At 37.6% G+C, this 22273-nt stretch overlaps 1 protein-coding gene across 1 annotated transcript in view; it reads right to left on the bottom strand.

Moving 5' to 3' along the window:
* Positions 1-22273, bottom strand: part of LRP2 (LDL receptor related protein 2) — a 177825-nt gene that overhangs the window by 128032 nt on the left and 27520 nt on the right. The window contains exons 2-5 of the mRNA XM_081577887.1: positions 16676-16783; positions 14526-14648; positions 11464-11580; positions 161-271 (exon numbers count right to left, since the gene is read on the bottom strand). Of these exons, the coding sequence (XP_081434013.1) occupies positions 161-271; positions 11464-11580; positions 14526-14648; positions 16676-16783 (459 nt within the window). The remainder of the gene's footprint in view (positions 1-160; positions 272-11463; positions 11581-14525; positions 14649-16675; positions 16784-22273) is intronic.

The raw sequence follows: 22273 nt of genomic DNA, 5'->3' as shown, positions 1-22273 counted from the left end.
CAGGAACATAAAAGTCCTCACTTATTGTATCTGCCAATTTCCATAGTGTAAAATACTCCACCACGGCTGACTTCAAGCCACCAACATGAATTCACTGAACACAAACTTGAGAAGAAATGTGCATAACTGGCCAGTAAACCAGCTTCATCATATTACTTACTGCAGTTGAGTTCATCAGAGGCATCTCTGCAATCAACCTGCCCATTACACCTCTGACTGGTGTTATAGCAGGCTCCGTTGGCACAAGTTAGCTGCTCACATACTGGGTATCCTGAAAGAATGGAAATAGCACACAAATCTTAAATGAAGATGTTGCTTAGCAATCGCTTCTTGAATGACTACTATATCCTAGACACTAACTGCTGAACATATATTGGTAAACAAAAGAGACATTCTTTGGATAACCTAAGAATGACACAAACAGCAAATTACAAACTGGACTATGTGCTTAATGTGGTAAGTACAGAGTGCCTTGAGAGGGCATAGTAGGGGGGAATGGAAGCCCAGGGAACTGGGCTCTAAAGTGATTTGTGCACTCCAAGCCGAAGAATGAGAAGAAATTTTAACTTGTCAAAATGAAACCTTCTTTTACATAATATAAATAACATACCAGGAAAGTAATGTACCATCACACATGGTTCGGGAGGTGAAGGGCTGGTTCTTTGGCTGGAAGGTCAAAGAAAGAAAACAGGCCAAGAAGCCAGGAAACCTGGGACCTGGGGTGCCACTCCACACCTATTTACTCTTACTTGAATTATTCATCTTTTCTGTGTCACCATTTCCTCATCCACACATACAGGAACCTCCAAAAGACAGTGTCTAGTAAAGCACTCTGAAAAGCACAGAGTGCTCTACAAAAGCACGGTATGCACTACAAGCCCAAATCATTGTTACCATATCATGTACTGACGATCACTTCACTGCTGTTAGCCAAATGCTTTTTAACCCTGGTTTTCTAGATCTCAGTGGAAAAATCAGGATGTTCCCTTGAAGGAAGAAGGTACTATCAGCCCCTCCCTTGAGTTTCCCCAGACTTGGAACATATCTCATGACCCCCTCACTGTAGGCTCCATTCTATTTGCTGATTATCTGTTTCCCCCATGACATTATGAAACCCTCTGAGATCAAGGATCCTGTCTTACTCAAATCCCCATCACTCAGTACAGAGACTAGGTCATTTACCCACTGCGCTCAAGAAATGTTTGGGAGTGCCAGAGTTATCACAGCTGAACTTTTTAGGTTGAAAAGTTTTCAAAAATAGTGTGAACTTCTGTCCTTTATGGTCTTTTAAGAGTCTCCCTCTCACAAGTATGATATCTTTCTTGGTCTATTTTTAGTTTCATTAAAGATTGTTTTCATAGTGATTCTCAGATTCTCCTCTAATTTCTTTTTCAGTAAGAAAAGGGTACATCTCCAAGATCAGACAGCAGTCCCATCTCATGACGTTCCACAGTAAAAGAGTAAGCACAAATATTCTCATCTCCAGAAGCTCAAAACTAGTCTATTAAGTGTCTATAAATACTTTAATTGCCAAGTTGCACACAATCAACTGTATACTAAAATGGGAGGCATTTAATAACTGATGAAATTTAATTTTTTTGCAAATTTTATTTTTTAATCATTCAAGAACCAGTTAATGTTTAGCGTTATTGCTGTCTTTTCATCATAGGGATGGCACACATCCCAAATGCATCTTCAAAGGGTCACACAGCTCAGTTTATTCATTCTCCCTTCAAGTGATGCCTGGAAGCCAGCTGAGTCCAGCAAGTGATTCCTTTTCCCCTTGCACTGGATAGTAGTATGCCATCTAGGCTATTCAGAGAACAGCAAGCAGGAAGGAAATCTTAGAAAACCCAACTCTACAATAAAGGAGATATCTATCAGGAAGAAATTTTATGTGGGCATGGACTGTGACTCTTTCCTTTAAGGTGATTATTGTAGATATGAAGGAACTGAGACCAATATGCTGGGCAGATCTCTTGTTCTCCCTTTCCTTTTTTGAGGGCCATTCCCACACTGAAAACCAGTATCCACTAATATAACTAAAGTTTGCTGACATGGCACATTTGCACCACAAACAACAAGGCCAGCTTGACGTCATCAAAAAGAGTATTGGTATGGTTAGAGGTCAGTAGTTTGACATTTGGAATGAAGAATGAATGCTTTCTTGTCTCTGATCAAGCTGATAATAAATCTGTCAATCAGCTGAGGATTTGCCCTGCACACCTTCTGGCCTCTTCTGTGCCTGACTAAATGTACGGGTATGCCCACAGGAAGGACTGCACGGAGCCCAAACACAAAATACACAAAAGATTTAGAAAACTGTTTCTAAAAACTTTTCCCTCTTTGAATACCCGACAGAGGGAAAAGGTCCAAGTTGTACACTGAGCAAAGTAAGAAATGAGCAAATTCTATTTCCTTTCAAGATTTCTACTGCTAACAGTATTAATGAGTTTCAATCTACCCCAGAAAACAGGAAGTCACAATACTTGGTGATAATGTATCTCTCTGAAGTCTAACTTTTTGGTTTATTTGCTTGGATGGAGAGTCTGAGTCTAACCCTGTAAACTTTTTCCTATAGGACAAATCCATCATGTAGCTGAAATGTCCTATAGGACTTCAAGTAAAGGGGAAGGGTAGTAAGAGAGAAGATACTGTATAAGAATACCAGAGAATATCATCCTTGTCAGTTATGTTTTAATGGAAAGATTGACAAGTACCTATTAACTAAGCCCCAGACTGCTAAAGTTGACCTGATACAAAAAAATGCAAGAACATTCTCTTCCTTCTTCCTTCATTTCTCCAATTTTCAAAATGATTCATGTCCAGGTTTGCTCCTTGAAACTGGGAGATGCCTCCAAATATACACGTAGGATTGGTACCTGACGGTGTTTTAAATGTTTTCTCTGCTAATGATTTGGCTTGGAGCAAGAAATTTCCATGCTACAGCTCTGTTTGCATAATCAAGGAGGAAGAGGTGGTTTGAGAAACTCATAGACTTTTCCGAATGGAAATCATTCACAGCAGAGTAAGACACAGGTATTAGGCACTACTCTTTATTGTCTTCACAGGAAGGCTCTAAATACATTCTATTCTCAGAATTTGACAAAATAGCCAAGAAGACAAACTGACTCTAAAGAAAGAGAAGGTATCTTAAAGGTATATTATGATGCTTAAGCCAAGATTAAAAGGAAAACAAGAAGTCACTGATATAAGTCCTAAATAGACACTTGGGATTTTCCAAGGTCCTAGAGTCATCCTTTATAAGTAACTGTGTTAGTTCAGTTCCAAGGCAGGATAATCCAGTCAGAGTAATGATTTGCCAGAAAAAGTTTACTAGTTTGACCACCAGCACTTAGTAAAAGTACTATCCACAAAGTTAAATAAGCAAAAACAATAATAATCATCAAACACATGTATTGAAAACTATGTGTCAGAAGCCTGTTCAAGTACTCGATATGTATGAACTTCTTTTGTACTTATAACATCCCAGTGAGGTAGTTACTACTAGTATTCCCATTTCATAGATCTTATATCTGTGCCTCTCTGAGGTACAAGGAGGCTGAACAATTTGAAAAAAAGTCATATGACTGGTAAGCTGGAGAGCTAGAATTCAAATTCAGTCAACCTGGCCCCACGATGCATATTCCTAACCACTATAATAGGTATTTCTAGTACTTACAGACTTCAGAGTAATAGGAAGAGGAAATTATAGGGAAAAGAATGAAATTGAATGAAAAGGAATAGATAAACTTTCAAAAAATCATATGAAAAGAAAGAGAAGAAGCAACCCAAGAAAAAAGTGGTTTTTTTTTTCCATTCAGTTTCTCATTTCACTTTGGTAAGTCTGGAGAAGTGAGGTCAAATCTAAATTTCATCAGATTATTTTATATTCTACTAAGGACTTCAATCTGATATAATCTAGGAATTCCAGGAAACGCTATGCTAAGAAACAGCTTTTCAAGAGTACCAGGACAAACGAGAGTCCATACCGAAAAAACAGAGCACACTGACTTCCCTGGTGGTCCAGCGGTTAAGACTTGGCCTTCCAATGCAAGGGCTGTGTGTTTGATCCCTGGTAGGGAGTTAAGATTTCTATGTCTCATGGCCAAAACACCAAAACATAAAACAGAAGCAATATTGTAACAAATTCAATAAAGACTTGAAAAATGGTCCACATCAGGGACTTTAGGGGAGAATGGATACATGTATATGTATGATTGAGTCCCTTCACTGTCCACCTGAAACTATCACAACAGTGTTAAGCAGCTATATTCTAATATAAAATTAAAAGTTTAAAAAAAATAGTCTACATCAAAAAACCAAAAACAGACCACAAAGTGGCAGAAGACCAGCCTACTCCCCTCCCTGGCCCACCTCCCACCTGCTGTGTCAGTTAAACTAAGTTCCTGAAGTAACAGTCATCATGGACTAGGGAGAGAAAGCAGGCAACAGAGAAGCATTTCCTGCCTCTTTCCAAAAATAATTAGAAGCATCTTTCAATGAAAAGCGTACATATAATAATATTTATAAAATGGAAATAGCAATTCAGTACCTTGGAAAGAGAAAGTAAATATGATCTTCCCAAGAGCTACTAAAATTGGACTAACATCAAGTTTAGTCTGAGCAGCTTTTCAGGAGCCTGAAGCAAAAAAAGGGAAGACATTAACTTACCTAGTTTCTTTACCACCCTCCCTTTAAACTACTAGGTCCTAAGTCCTAAATCCCTACCTGGTCTCAGTTCGTGGTGAACTGATCTCAGACCTAAGTTTTAAAAAGCACCCAAGAGGTCTGCTCCAGAGATTTTGAATCTGCAGTACCTTCTTCTCACACACAGAGCTATCACCAAAATCTGCAAACGAGATAAAGACTGACAGAATATGAATTTTTAAAATAATAAAAATCTCACATGAGCCCTGGTGTTGGAATAACTGAGAAACAGAATGGAAAATTGTGCCTCAAATGTTCCAAGGAATAATGCAATATATATTTATTGAAATCCATCTTTCTAGACACCATGATAAGAATTGGATAAAGAGATTACAAGTGAAATTATAAGTAGCACAGCTTTTAAAAAATATTTCATGGTGGCTCAGATGATAAAGGATCCGCCTGCAATGCAGGAGACCCATTTCCTGGGTTGGGAAGATCTCCTGGAGAAGGGAGTGGCTATCCACTCTAGTATTCTTGCCTGGAGAATTCCATGAACAGAGGAGTCTAGTGGGCTACAGTCCATGGGGTTGCAAAGAGTAGGACAGAACTGAGGGACTACATACGCATGCTAAGTACTAGAGAGAAAGTGATAAACTTCATAAAATCTTTGCTCTCATAGAACTTTTTTATTTATTTAGGAGAGTAGGAGGACAGACATTAAAATATATGAGAAAGAGTGACAGTGAGGAGTAGCTGTCTGATAAGATGATGTTCAAACAAGAACCATTGGGTTTAGCAAAATGGAGGTCATTGGTCATTTTCAAGAATGTTTTTGTATACCTATGTACATATGTATACCTATGGCTGATTCATGTTAAGGTCTGACAGAAAACAACACAATTCTGTAAAGCGATTATCCTTCAATTAAAAAATAAACAAATTTTTTTAAAAAATGAATGTTTTTGGGAGAATGGAGATGGAGAGTTTTCAGTGAGTTCAAGGAGGAAAGAGGAAATGGAGACAGTTATTAAAGACAGCTCTATGTAACAGCTGAGACAGATCTTAACATCTTTTAAGAGATGAGAGATATTTATAATGTGCTTGCAAGATGAAGACTAGATAGGAGATTTTTCTCTTTCCTCAAGAAATCAGGGTTCTGAATCCTATCTCAAACTGTGAGAATCATAAAAAAAAAAAAAAGTACATCTATGATGTGATTTGAAAGATAGGCTTAGTCTCTCTGCTTCTTCCTTCTCGCCTGCAGTAGAGAAAACAGTAAGAGCAAGGATGAATTTGATGAACATGTCTGTCACCAGGCATCACTGTTCACAGAATGACTTATCTCTCTGCTTCACTACCCACCCTCAACTGTGCCCCCAATTGGAGTTTTAGCAGTTAGACATATATAAAGTGAGGTATGTGTTCAGTTGCTCAGTCATGTCCAGCTCTTTGCGATCCCATGGACTGTAACCCATCAGGGTCCTCAGCCCATGGAATTTTTCAGAATACTGGAGTGGGCTGCCATTTTCTACACCTGGGATCTTCCCCACCCAGGGATTGAACCACATTTCTTGTGTCTCCTGTATTGGCAGCTGGATTCTCTGCCACTGAGCCACCTGGGAAGCCCAAAGTTAAGTATACAAAATTCTAAAGAACAGAACATCAATGGAAATAAAACGTCAGAGACAAAGCCACCCCAGTGGCAGGCAGACCAAACACTGCTGATTACCAGCAAGAAAGCCTTCATTGTAATAGGGATTTGACCCTTTCTTTGGCATTCCTAAGTAACAAAAGAGAAGGCTGCAAACCAATGATAATTAGCATTAGTTTTACTCACACCAAACGCATGCTAATATGGCACTTGATAAAAATGAAATAATCTGTTTACTTCACTAGAAAAAATTATATTATTTTTGAACAACCAAAAGTCAGTGCATGAACCATGATTGAATGACCCATAATTGCTGCACTGTTCTGATGCTTATCTTGGACTCTGAGTGAGTGGGTTTCCCTTGATGCTAATCTCACTAAAAGCAACATAGATGGCAGTTTCGAATCTCTGTTCCTTAAAAAATAATAATTAATAAGCTGTTTAATAGCAAATGCCACTTTACAGGTGGCCAGCTTAAAGAGCAAAATAACTTAGGGAAAATGAACTTCTACCTATTTCACAGCTATACACATAATGAGTGCATGCGCGCACACACACACACACACACATTCAGAAAGTTCCCAAACAGCAGAATAACCATAAATATCTGTGCCTTATGTATATAGGAACACAGCAGACAAAAAGGTCAAACATAATAAGAAACAATTTATTTCAAGGATAATCCTTTTATTGGGACCTTCACACCCTTGTCTTCCTCATCATCTCACTCATTCTTTCCCCTCCCTTCTCCCTGCCTCCCTGAGCGGACCTTTACACACCACTCTTTGTTCTGTAAAAAGAGTGCCTGGAATGGACACAGCTCAAGATCTTGACCTTAAAAGTTTGAAGGAGTAAGAACTGTATCCCTAGGGGTCTGAGCTAACAGGCAGGACTATGAACTACAGAGTCAAGTTTCCTGATCCTTTCAAATATTTGGGGAAAAGAAATAAGTCCTTCTTGGCAATTTTCCAACGTCCATCACTATATTTAAGTGTTTCTAATGCCTAGAAGACTCATTCCTACAGACAATCTTATTCCTGAGAAATAGACAAAGCCATACTCATAAACTGATTCTGTCTGTCCATAAGTAATTTTCCTATGCATCATGACTGCAGAAACAATAGAACAAAGTGTCACAAAAATGATTTCTGGCAAAGCCTCACTTAATCCTTCATCATGTGGGAACATTCTAATTTAAAACAACTAATAAACAGCTGCTATATATTTGAAGTGACGTTTAAAATAGCTAAGTACCCTTATGACTAAATGGATCTTAACATGACCATCAATGGCTGCTAGCCTCACAAAGGAACAGTTAGACATTAGGTGCCTCCTGATGGAAATACATACTTTTATATACAAAGCGTTGCCCTTACACACATACAGACATACACATCCTTGCCACTGTACAAGTTACTAGATAGTGCTATATTCAGATGGAGCAGGGGAAGGGAATTCTGCTCCCAGGGGACATTTGACACTGTTTGGAAACATTTCTGGTTCTTACAATTGGGAGGTGCTATTGGCTTCTAGTGGACAGAGGCCACTAGAGGGATGCTGAGCCATTCTACAATGCATGAGACAGCTCCCCACCATAATTATTGGACCCAAATGTCATTATTTTTAAGACTGAAGAAGCTTACTTTAGTTCTAACTACCAATTTCCAGGAAGTACAGTTCTGGGCAGTTTAAAAATATTAGAGAGTGCAATGAGCAAAAAAATAAATGAAAATATGGGAAACTCCAGGACAAGTCATTTGCTAACTGACTTGTCTAAAGAAAATATAAATTTTCTTTGGATTTTTACTTCAATGATACTGTAAAAAATAATAAGCCAATCGGAGAACTTTTAAAAACTGGATGGCTATCTGATTACTTGCTTCCCAGGTGGTGCAGTGGTAAAGACTCTGCCTGCCGATGCAGGAGATGTGAGAAACGTGGGTTCTATCACTGGGTCGGGAAGATCCCCTGGAGTAGGAAATGGCAACCCACTCCAGTATTCTTGCCTGGGAAATCCCATGGACACGGATGGAGGAGCCTGGTGGGCTACAGTCCACGGGGTCACAAAGAGTTGTACACGATGGAGTACACACGCAGAGCTGATAGCGTTACGTTTTAGTCCTGCCTTATGTTAGCAATTAGATATTGAATTACCTAAAGACAAAACTGTATGATATCTGAGAACTGCTTCAAAATAATGGAAAGAAAAACAAGGAGATATAGGTAAGACAAAATTAGCTATAAGCTGATGCAATCACTCTGCTTTTGATTATGTTTAAAACTTTCCGTAATAAAAAGCTTTGAAATGTATCATTTTAATAATAAAATAGCTATGTAATCTGGAAGCAAAATGTTATGTAAACATCTTATACAAAAGAAAAATATTCCAAGGGCACAGGCATAGGATTTAGACTTAGGTTAACATCTTGGTTCATCCACCCTTACCTCTTGATGATCTTTAAGGATCTCTGTAAAGTACCTTGTAGTACTGATGTGAAAACTGAATGGGATAGTGGTTGATGCCTTCTCACTTCCCACAGGATCTCCAAACAAAGAGGGAAAATAAAATAAGGCCAATCCTGCCCCCTGCATGCTGGCACTTATTAAACACTTTGATCCAGGTCATTCCTTTCCTTCTTATAGGAACCTGGCTACGGCCAGGAGATCAAAGAGCTAACAAGGAAGTATGAGGATCCTTTTTTCATTTCCTCTGATTTGTTACATTTCTTTTATAGCAGTCCTTAAATAACGTGTAGCAATAAACGAGGTAGAGAAAAATAGGAAGAAAGAAATCTCATTGTAAAACCCCCTTACATGGTGAGATTCACTTTAGGGCCATGAACCTTGAAGGATTCATGACTTGTATGATTCCAGAAAGAATGAGCTTTAACTCTAGTTCGACAATTATTTGTATGTACTTAAAAAAAAAATACAAACAAAATCTTGATTAGGAACTCCAGCCCAGATATTTTACAAAACTCACTTCCTTTCCTTCATTCCTCTAAGAGCTACCTGAACTCTGCCAGCTTTTTTTCCAGAAGGTCCACTGGCAAAGTCACGAGGCAGTTGTATTGGTGACTTGAGACTTGGCTGCAGGGTGTTCACATGGAATAAATCCAAACAGCCTGTTTTGGCTGCCTTTTATTTTGCCTAAAATAGCATTTCCGCAAGTTCCATTGCATTTGCAATAAAGCATTCATTTTTTATCCATTCGTAAATAAGGGATAAAGATGCAGGCCGGTGGCACAGGTCACCCGTTTTGTTCTTGCACAAGGTAGGACTTCCTCCTCCTGTAAATAAAGTCCTTCATGAACAGCAATCACCAGACTTGGACCAGAGGACAAGCTGAGCTCTAGCCCTGCCACACACCACTTACCCTTGAACAAGCCACTCTGTCCTTGCTGGTTCAGTTACTTTATTCATAAGACGGTTCTGTAATACTGGTGCTATTGTTCTCAGTGAGCGGCCTAAGAAGAGTAACCACTGGAATTTACATAACACTTTGAAGTTTACACAATACTGCAAAATATAATGTATGATTTGTCTCTATTCTTAATGAAAAATATTTTCTTCACTTGCCACCATAAAGGATTTATTGTTTGCTTTACAAAGTACTCAAAGGGGAGCCCTTGATTCTGGACTTACTATTTGTGACCTCCAGACACACACCGCTGTCTCTAAAACTGCCAGTATTAAATTAAGTCTAAATTTTCCATAAATTTTCTCTAGTTAAAGAAGATCTGAACTAGAGGCAACATAATCTCTTTCAAAAGAAAACATGTAAGTTGGAAATTACAACAGAACTATACCAGAAACTGCTAGGAAATAGAGACATAAAGACAAATAGCAGAGTCTCCTCTCAAAGCAAAGTAATATACAAGGGAAGAAAGCATTGGAGAAGTTTTTTGTTTTGTTTTAATGTACTGTGTGATGATAGTGAGGCTGCAGCATGGATCTGGCATACATACCAGTATTTCTTCCATCAAGAGCACAGTTTGTACAGTACAGTAAATAGGGACAATTTGCTCATAACTTGTATATGTTAGCTCCCACTCCAGGCATGGTGCCATATTGGAAAGTGTACGCTTCTCATACAGTCTACCAAAGGAAAGAACTTAGGGACAGTCCAGAGAACTAAAATCATATCAAAATGATCAAATAATAGAGTTGCCTCAGGAGAATAGACTAAAACTTAAATTTTTAGTTGAAGGCATAATAACCAAGAAGTTTATGATCAAGATTTCTAAGGTGCAAAATCTATCCACTGATTATTAGAATACTAAATATTAAATAACTCCTTGAAGCCTAAAATGCAGTATACCAGAAGGAAAGTCAGGGGAAAAGACATAAAAACTCAAGGAAGCTCTGGAAAAATGTATGAAATGATAGACTTATAAGGGCTTTGAGAGAAAATGGGTATGTCTGAGACTAAAGACAGAGTTGGATGGACCAGAGGAAGGACACAACAGAATAATTAGTATATTCTCGTATTCTAAAAATTCTATGTAAATTTCAAGAGAGGCAGATTGCTCTTTACTCATTTGTAAGAAGTAAATTATGCACTATGATTTCACTTTCTTCTTTTCCTTATGGTAATAATTAAATGTTGATTGTATGCAGAACACTGTGATTTGTATGCTTTATCTTGCGGTGATCGGTTACAAACTGATACATTCTTCCATTACAGAAAGCCATTTTCAAAATGCAACACATTTCCAAAGGTAATCTGGAAAACACTGAGTCCACAGGAACAGAAAAACTCTTAAGGCCAAAGACATTTGACCTAGAAGCTTACCATCCTAATGTAATAAAAGTTAAAATTGATCAAACTGAGTTTTGTACTCACTGACTTTTTGTGACTCTATGTTAAAGTTTATTTAAAAGAAAAAGAAAGAAAAACAAGCCAAAAAAAATAAAGTTAAAAGTTTCTTACTTCAAGACATACAGAAACTTAATGTGCTAAGGCAGGACACACTCAGAATGTCTTGCTAAAAATAGACTCCTATCAGAACATCACCTCTAATCCACAAAAGAATCTGCCAAGAGATTTCAATAACAAGAGGCATATTGTAGGCATTTTTATCCATCAACAAATTGATTAAAATGCCAAAGGGACAAAGGTGAAACTAAATACAGGGCAAGGACTTTAAGGAACTCACGGCAGTTTTTCTCATCGGTTCCATCTAAGCAGTCTACGGAATGGTCGCATCTGAATTCCCCTGGGATACATTCACCATTGTCACATGTAAACTGATGGCTTGAGCATGTTATCCCAGCTGTGAAAGGAAAAAAATATGACTTTATAATTACTGAAGAACACAGACCAATTAACAAATGTGACAACATTAACAAATATGAATGAGGAAATTTAAAAGTAAAAGCAAGTAACCCCTACACTGAACATAAAATTCATAGGGTCACAAGGTAGAGCACCTGGCTACCCTAAGGTAGACATCTTACAATGTGAAAGCAAGGGTGTTAGGACAAGCATACTATCAAAATACCCAAAACACTCAAGTGTGTAAGTGTAGACAATTATATTATCAACATGTGTTGAGAATACAATATAGCTTGAAAACCTACACAGTAAAAAGGATGGATGAAATAAGAATTTTGCAAGTATAGGTATTAATCAAGGTCCCCCTTGCAAGGAGATCAAACCAGTCAATCCTAAAGGAAATCAACCCTGAATATTTACTGGAAGGACTGATACTGAAGCTAAGGCTCCAGTACTTTGGCCACCTGATGCATGCAAAGAGCCGACTCACTGGAAAAGGCCCCAATGCTGGGAAAGATTGAAGGCAGGAGGAGAAGGGGGCAACAGAGGATGAGATGGTTCGGTAGCATCATTGATTCAATGGACATGAGTTAGAGAAAACTCTGGGAGATAGTGAAGGATATGGAAGACTGGCATGCTGCAGTCCATGAGATCACAAAGAGTCAGACACAACTTAGCAACTGAGCAACAACAAAAGTTCCCCTCAGAAAGAAATATGCCAAAGGGTAAACAGTAATTTCTGAATATCAGGAATCTAAGTGATATTTTTCTTTAGAGTCTTCTCTATTTTGTAAGCCTTCTACACTGAACATGTGTCAGTTTTATAAACAGACATTTAAGCTAGCTTAAATGGCAGGTGATTATGGTAGGTGAAGGCAGAACATCAGTAGTTTATCAAATTTGTCTCTGGATAAATCGGACAAAATCAAATGAATGGTTGTTTCATGTGAATTCTATTCTGTGAGTTTGATGCAGGAAATATGATGGGACTTTTTAATTATCCACATAAAAAGAGAAGTATTTGGGGGAAGTATGATCTGATGAAAACTCAATACAAAATTTAAAATGTAAGAGTTACCTTATGAAATCCATACCCATTTAAAATAGCATGGAGCATTGCTTACAAATTATAGAATCTCCCTGAGCAGTGGCCCTTGGTAGTTCCCATCCCCTCCATGTAGTATTAGCAACAGGTCATCTACCGCACACCACGTCACAATCTACAGCTCAGCTTTCTTCCTACTCTGTGCCAGCAGCAAGGGGAAATGGAACCAAATGGCATATGGAGCCAAAAGATAAATAACCAGTCATTCATTCATTCAGTGTCCATTTATCAAGAACCTACTACCTGTGACACAGAATAGCAAGCCTTAGGGATAGAAGCTGAATCAAGCACAGTCACTGCTCTTGTGAGCTTCACAATCAAGCACGGAGGTCACCCTTTTCCTCTAGGATCTTTGAGAGGCCAGAGAATATCAAAGCCCAGACAGATTTCCTAGAAACAAGGATTTCTTCCTGCTCCCCACTATCCCTGGTACTTTTCCTTCCTCCTTTCAGTACTTCTGAACCATGCCCCCACTCCCATTTTGCTAATCTACCTTAAATCCTGATTCATAGCTGGACCTGATTTAGATACGCCATGCTCCCATTTGGCCTTGATCAGCTCCTATCTGTACCTTCCTCAAGACTGCAATCTGTCACCACCACACCACCACCTGTCACAGTTCTACATATTTCACTGGTTCTCCTTAACCACTTTGTCTCAAGGACCACCATCTTTTTGTTGCTGGATGGCAGACCACATGACCAGCACTGACAAGCCCTAACAGATTGTTTAATGCAGTCTACATTTTACCTTTACACCAAAGACAAACTCATGAGTATTGAGAATTTCCATTACTTTCCTCAAAAGAAGGCAACTAGTGGCCCAACTGAGAAGAGTTCGTACTCCGTGTTGGCCTCAAAATTCCTGGACTAAATTCCATTTTTTTATAAATACACCCAGAACCCACTGAAGCCCATAGCATCTCCATTGCTAGTCACCTAACAACTAAACAAGTTCCCACATGAAGTACTCATCAAAACATCTGTTTCTTCTTTGATCTTTGTAGGCAATGACTGAGAAAATGCCAACAGGATCATAGCTATCTCAGAACCAACACAGAGTGATGATAGATGTCCACTGATTTGTGAGATGTGCATGTAATAAAACAGAATGTGGGAAAGTTCAAGGATGAATGTTACACAGTAATCAGAGCTGGCTACTTCCAGGGGACACCTGAGGTCAAGGCTAGAGGTGGTTCATTACAGCCTTGTTACTTCTCTCCATCTCAGTCCGTCAAGATGTTGATGCTTTCTCTTCTAGATATTGAAATGTGAACTATGGGAATGTAAAATTCAGGACTTCTACAGCTTTCATGCAATCATGAAAAGCTAACAGGCTAAAAAGACAGCAGGGCAGAACAGTGGAAGAAAATTGGATGATGTGATTAATTCAAGGAACTGAGATTTTCCATTATCTTCCAGTCAATCCTGGAACAATGCTACATTTATACTTGTTGTGTGGATAATAAATTCCCTTTTTGTTTAAATTTTTTGAGTTACGTTTTTCATTCTTTGCAGCCAAAACATCCAATTGCCAGACAAATGAAGACCCTCACATATAGACACCAAAAAGTGTTTTGTTTCATTCTTAAGTGTAACATAACCTGAATTAAACACTGGGAATCTAAATCACAGGGATGTATTGATAAATCTTTAGCACATTCACACTTTCAGTATCATCCAACCCCTGGGTGAGATGGCTGGCACAAGTTTCCTTGTCCTTCAAGGCCCAACTTTTCTTTCATTTACAAGGGATCATTTCACTGTGTGTTGTATTCGTAAAGGTTAGAATTTAAGGTGTCCAAAGGGCCAAAACGAGACTCCTCTAAAAGCACTTACGGCAATGCCGACGTTCATCCGCACCATCGTTGCAGTCATCTTCCCCATCACACACCCAGCTGGCAGGGATACAGAGCTGTTCATTCGGACACAGGAACTGGCTGGAATGGCAACTACTGGTGGCTAAAATAAACCAGAAAAGAACTCATTGTGTCAAACATCCATGCTATTATACCAACAAGCAATACTCCTTTTAAAGAAAGTATGTCAACTACTGCTTAATACATTTGATAGCAAATATAAAAAAACCTTAGAGCCTATGGATCTTAGCCAGTGTTTACTGTCAAATAATCTCAATGGTATCACAACAAAATGATGATCCAAAGAGATACAAAATTCCAGAGAATAAAACAAATAGCATACATACATACAAAAACACACATACAAAGCTATGACCAAAACAATATTAAATTTAAATTTTAATTACATTTTTAATTTTAATAAAATCAACCATTAGTTTATAATTATTAAATTACTTGAAGTGTTTTGTATTGTAATAACCAGTAGTAAAGCATGAGGATAAATTGTAAAATCCATGAGATTTGGAAAATAAGACTCCAAATCAAATCATTTTATTATTTCCACAATTTATTTGCTTTAAAATCTTCAGCAGGTTCTCTGAATCTCAATGTATGCATCATAAAATGGGGTCTATACTTTTCTCACATTGCTGTAAAAAATAAGAAGAGTAACATATGTGAAGTGTTAGCAGCTCAGTCATGTCCGACTTTCTGCCACCCCATGTCAGGCTCCTCTGTTCATAGACTTCTCCAGGCAAGACATCTGAAGTGGGTTGCCATTCCCTTCTCCAGGGGATCTTCCTGACCCAGGGATCGAACCCAGGTATTCTGAATTGCAGGCAGATTCTTTACCTTCTGATCCACTGGGGAAGCCCCAACATACGTGAAAGTGCCACACAAATTAGTTGCAATCACTATTGTCATTGGTATGTTGCTATTATCATTGCTATGGGACACTGACAAATCTGTTGATGTAACTGTTATTCTTTTATATCAGAATACACTCTTTTTAACTTTCTGCTCCTAGTGTTTAACCTAAAATGAACTCAGTAAGCCCAGGAGGCATATAGATAACACATGATCATGTCTCTACAAATAGAACTACTCCCTTACTCAAAGTGTGGTTTCCAGACTAGCAACATCAGCATCTCTAGGGAGCTTCCAGAATGCAGAATCTCAGACCCCACCTCAAGCATGTGGAATTAAAACCTACACTTCAACAAGCTCCCCAGGTGATCCATTACTGCATGAAAATTTGAGAAGTACTTCATAGCACCTATGCCCCACACTTCTCCCATTCTCAAAGTGCACTGTCATCCAAACAATACACCAAAGTTTGTTCTGTTGTGCCAAAGGATGGCAAACAACTCAAATTTTCACCTGCCTTCTTAGTTTTTGGATTATAATCATCGCCTATTCACCTATCGAAATGAATGAAACTGCAATAGTGTGATGGATCTCCTATGGCAAGGTGGGAGAAAAATGGATATAAGGGTCGGGATTAGTACACCAAGTAGGAAGCCTTTAGTAGGTAACTTAGCTTCTCTATGCCTCAGTTTCCTCATCTGAAACCTACTTCAGAATACTATGGACAGAACTAAATGAAGAAATACGTGGAAAATGATTTTCATAATTACTTGTAAGTTAAAAAGTTAAATTTGGTGACTATATCATGTTTTTAACTATAATTTTTTTAAAATATAAACTGCACTAGCCACTTCTGTGACCTCTTTATAGTAATTCACACATGTTCCTCTACATTCTACTACATCTACTACATCCTGTTTATGAAAACAGACTCCCTGAATTACAAATCACAGCAGTACAGACATTATTTTTCTTTTCTTGTTAGTGCACAAAATTTGCAGATTGAATAATATGAAATAATCGCTTATATGCTTCAGAAAACAACTCAGAAAGTTGGTTCCATACCAAGGTGTTTGGATAAGACACAAACTGATGTGAACTGAAGCTCTTCCTCAAAAGGGTCTGAATTCTTAATGCCACTTTATCGCTAAAGATTGGAGCTCAGTACAAACTATTATTAAAGTCACAACTCTTTGTCTTTGTTACAGCTGAAATCACTTCTGTCACTCAGAACAGTGCTGATCCCCGCCCCTCTTCACTTACGGCAGCCAATTTCATCCGCGCCATTTGGGCAGTCTCGGGTCCCATCACACCGCCAGGACGCAGTAATACACAGCCCAGGTTGGCACAGAAACTCATTACTGCGACATCCTGTAATCACACAAGCAAGAGAAAGCCAGTTTAAAGAGTTATCCACACAGATATTTCAAAGAAATACAAACTTTTGATGAAATAAAAAAGTATTCCACTAAGTAATCAAAGGATGTAAATTACTTATACAATTAGGAAAACATTTTTATGATAATTTTCTGTTTTGGGGTTTGCAGGAAGGTCATTTTCACACACAGCTAACTAGAAGGCACCTTGATGTAAGGAATCTGGAAAGCAATTTGACAACAGTTATCCTGCTTTTTAAAAGCACTTATTCTTTAATTTAATTTAAATTTAATACTTCTTTAATTTAATTTAATACTTTAACTTCTACACTTTAACAAGCTTCTAGGTCTTTTATTATCCCTTAAGGAACAAGGCAGAGAATTTAAAAATTTATGTGTGGAGATTTTCATCTTAGTATTACTTATGAGAAATGAAATTGCAAGCCTCCTAAATGTCCAGTGTGAAAATGATTAAACTTTCTTGTATCTATATCTATATATCATATTAGGAACTCATTAAAATAGTTATGAAGAGCTAAATGATTTGGAGAAATATTTGTAATATAACGTAACAAAGACAAGGGAACAAAATTTTACCAAAACAAAATTATATATAATAGGAAAAAAGTACAGAAAAGACCAGAATGCTAAGGGTAGCTATCTCTGATTAATAATGTCATGAGTAACTTTTTCATATGTGTGATAGTGCTTTTTTTTTCATTTTCACACCCTACAGTTTTTTTAAGTCCCTTTTTATTACTAAATCATGTACAGCAATTTATGGTTCTTTGTTCTTAGATACAGACCAACATCTTGGCTTTTTGTTTGTAACTTATTTGTAAGATGTCAGGTACAGCTCTTCTCCGCCAATAAACAAAGGCCAAAAAACAAAAAAATCTCTGCAGCCAATCTTGAGTGCACAAACCTGGCATCAAAGTTGTCACATTTCCAAGTGGCAGTAATACCTCTAGTCATACCAGAAAGAGAATATAACTTAAAGATAGTCTGTATATCCTGCAGTTTTCCTACTTCTCCCTGGGGGACTAATCTGGCAGTTGGAGGTCCTCAGAGTTTTCCCAAATACCTGACCAGTGACCTCCCCATACATTATGTGCTGTATCATTATCATGTTTTTTTTTTTTTAAGAGAGCAGCCAACATCAGCCCAACTTGGAGAAGACTCAAAATTATTCTTTCACAAGCCCATGGTGGTAGAGGAATAATTTGGGGGGTTGGAAGAATAATTATACTTTCCCCATGTAGTTAAGCAATCATGCTAAATTATCCATTTCAATGTTTGACTAACTAACCTGAAATTAAGTAAATATACAGATCAATTACCTACTCCCAAAATAAATAAGCAATGTGCTATCCTGTCTTGTGTAAAGACAGGCATATCAACAGCATGACATAAACATAGTTAAGTGATCTATCCGTAGGGGATATAGGCTACTTTGTTCATGGAATGTTCAAATCTGATTGTCTGGTAGTGACATCCTGATTTATAATGTATGCTGCAAATGGTCAGAAACTTTCCTTGACTAAATGGTGGTACCGAGTGGTACAGGAATACGTACACCCAAATACCTTCTATAGACTAATGCATGATGGTGGTTGGTGGTGCAGGTCTGGGGTTGGTGGTGCAGGTCTCTTATCAACTACCTTTAAAACACAACAACCTCCCTTGCAAAAATGCCCCTAAGGAATGTACAAATTCACTCTGGAATCTCAGAACTTCTCATTGGATTTTGTTCTACAAAGCAATATTTCCATGAGAGATTAGAGGCTTTGGAGTTTTAGCTATTAACACAACATATATTAAATCACTTTTATCAATTAGGTCTATTGTTAGTAATCCAACATAACACATTTGTAAATTCAGTACATTTGTTTCCCTTAGTATCTAATAATTTCTGGTTGAAAAAGTGTAGCTGTCTAAAGGTCAGTCGACTTACAAAGAGTTTCCTATTGCTAGAAAAATCATACACTTAGAAACTCAGCATACTGAAGCAAATTCTCAGTACTGCCTGTTTTAAATATATATATATACATATAGTTATTTCTTAATCAACATTTTTTCTTTTTTCATTTAAGCAACTTTTATTACAAGTCAAATGTTGAGGTTGTTCTTTGTTTTTGCTAAAATATGAAGTTAAGCACATCATGAAAAGAATACAAAATAGATACACAAGATTAATTTCTTAAGCACTTAAAAAGCAATTATTTAATATCACACATTAAAATTTTTTTTAATTGATAGGGGAAGTTTTGCAATTAAGTAACCCTTTCTAGTTTGTATTTTTCACATTTGACCTCCCAAATACTCAATCATCTAAATATATGAAGCCCAATTCACTCAACTTATCAATAGATCCATTCATCAAGTTCATCTTTTCAATGTCAACTTCCATGTCTGTTATAAGTCCCAAATGACTATTATTTGGAAACACCTCTTCAGAAAAGCAAATGGGTACTTGAACATTGCTGGGTGGTAACTTATCAACCAAATGCTCCACTATTGTTATAAAACTTTCATCCATTCTAATTAATATTACAAAGGGAATATGTACTGTGATAAACATAATGGAAAAGAATATGAAAAGAATGTGTATATATATGTATAACTGAATCACTTTGCTATACAGTAGAAATTAACACATTACAAATCAACTATACTTCAATAAAAAATTTTTAAAAAAAAAGCAATGCAGGGAAATAAAAAAATTTTCAATCTCTTCAAGAAAAATTACAGTGAACATAGGAATAAACCTGATTTTTAACCTTACAGAGCTCCAAGCTGGAGAAAAACACGAGTAATCCTTTCTTCATAAATAGCCATAGTTTCCTGGTTTAAGTGTTGGGCTAAGAATGTGTTAAGATAAGATACTAGAGTAACAGATAATGCCTCCAGGAGGAAAGAAGTTTGTTTTTCCAGAAGGGGCACAGCACAGAATTGAGAGCCCCACTTCTGTATCCTTCACAGCCTCTAAGCACAGTGCTAGGCACATGAGACAGTAAACACATATTTACCAGGAAATGAGTATTTCTCTTTGTAAAAGTCAGTCTCTTGAGATCATTACAGACAAGAGATTCATAAAACCATCAAGGCAAACAATGTCTTTTGATTGAAACTTGCTATCTTAAATCTATAGAAAGAAAAATGAAACCTGGTTTAATCTGAAATAGGAGGACGATCTAAAAGTTTTAAAAGAAAGAGAAAAATATTACCATATTAATGTTTTATTCTTTTGCTCTTTCCCTATAACAGTTTCTTTTTCCTCTCATAAATTCTCTTCTTAGAACAAAAGGGCAAGTTGTAGTCAATGGAACATTGTCCAAAAGTTAACAGAGTAACGTAATTTCTATGGCAAATCCTATTTTCCTACTCGATCCTCTAACACATGCTGTTCTATCCAGACACTTTTCGTCCACCTGAGGAGGTATATGTGCTCTTTTTAAAAACATGTAACACTATGTGGCATTTTAATAATCCTACCTTCACTGAACTCAAATACACTCCTCAATTCACCCATAACTTTTACTTTACTTTTTTGGTACTTAAATTTTACTCCCTTGGTACAGACAAACATATTTGTGATGTTTATAAACTGGTGATGGTTTACTACAATTTTCACACCTTAACCATAGCAACAAGGCCTGTCCCCTTTGGAAGATTTAAAGTCACTTGCTAATTTCCAAACTTGACACTGCAGCCGTGACACCCAAGGGTAACAAATTGTCTGGTGACCTTGCCCTACCTAATGTCAACTAGTGGAATAGCCAACTCAACTGATGGAACTGAAACAAGACAGGTACAGCAAACCAACCTATTAATACTACTCTTCCTGTGCAACATTTTAGCTGCAGGGTTTTCAGAACAGGTCGCCAAATAAGTGGCCAGAATTATTCTTTTTTTTAAAATCCAGTTTACAAACAAATTGAGTTGACTGCTTCCCCAAATTGTTTCAGAGCCCTGATGTTTTGATAGAGAGAAACAATATTGGTATTAAGAGGATATTTCAAGGGACTTCCCTGGTGGTCCAGTGGTTAAGATTGCACCTTCCAATGCAGGGGGGTGTGGGTTTGATTCCCGATCAGGGAGTTAAGATTCCACATGCCTCACGACCAAAAAACCAGAACATAAAGCTGAAGTAATATTGTAACAAATTCAATAAAGTCTTTTTAAAAATGAAAAACAAAGCAAAAAGTATATTCCAAAAAGTCAAAAGCTTTGAGGGAAAACCACAAAGCCAGTTGATGAGTAATCATGTACACACATTATTTAAATGCAGTTTCTTTTTTTAAAAAAGATCAAAAGAATATGATGTCAGATTCAAAAAAGCCACAAAAAAAATTATACCCACTGTGTGCAAGACTTTGTTTAAGGTTGTGGAAGAAACAAAGAATGATAAGCTGTGATCTTTATTATATAGAGTTTACAAATTTATTGGGAACAAAAGTTATTTATGCATTATAAATTACATAGCCATGTAACAAAAATAGCTGCTATTTGCTGAGCACCTACTATGTGTCAGATGATATAAAAATCTTTATATACATCCATTAGATTCTTTTAGAAATAGATGAAGTGAGAGTTCTATTTCCTTAGTAGGAGAACTTGCACCTCAGAGACATCAGTCAAATTCTCACAGATGCAGAAAATGAATTTTTTGCAGAACATGATTCAGACCCAGGGCCTATGTTCTACTCTTCATCTCACATCCCACAAAACAAATGACAGTTTTCCATCACTCATAATTTACTTATTAAGTGCCAGCAGTATTTTAAGTGTGTCCCATAGATGATCTCACTTATCCTCACAACTATGAGATAATACTGCTATAATACTATGAGATAGTATTAATAGACCCATTTCATAGATGAGAAAACTGAGGCTTGACCAAATCTCACAACTGGTAGATGGAGAAGCAGGGATTCACACAGCAGGTAGTATGACCCCAAAGCTGTGCCATATGACAGTAGATGATTTGGTTCCAAATAAGCACCAGAGACAGTAAGAACCAATTGGTCTCACAGAGGAAAAAATGAGCACCATAAGATGGTGTGATGAGAGAAGGCTTCTTGAAGGAGAAAAGACTGCACTGGGCCTGTGTGAAAGACCAGGACTTGGGTGGATGGCGGAGAGACCAGGCTTTGTGTAGGGTCCAGACAACTTGAAGGAGGTCCAGCTTGGGTGAAGTCTAATGAGCAGGCCTCCAAAGACCAAGCATGGGAACCTCTTCAAACATGGGGGACAACCACGCTGGATGATGGAGAAGAAAGGGCCTTGAATGTCAAGAACAGAGTGACATGGTCAAATGGGTTGAGAGTGAGAAAACTAAGAAATCTTTACTGCCAATAATGCTATTGGGCTTCCCTGGTGGGTCAGACTGTAAAGAATCTGCCTGCTATGCAGGAGACCTGGGTTTGATCGCTGGGTCAGGAAGATCCCCTGGAGAAGGGAATGGCATCCCACTCCAGTATTC

This window comes from Giraffa tippelskirchi, chromosome 3, assembly GCF_054371585.1.
Source record: "Giraffa tippelskirchi isolate mGirTip1 chromosome 3, T2T-mGirTip1v1.2.pri, whole genome shotgun sequence".
NCBI lineage: Eukaryota > Metazoa > Chordata > Mammalia > Artiodactyla > Giraffidae > Giraffa > Giraffa tippelskirchi.
This window is presented reverse-complemented; position numbering and strand designations above follow the sequence as displayed.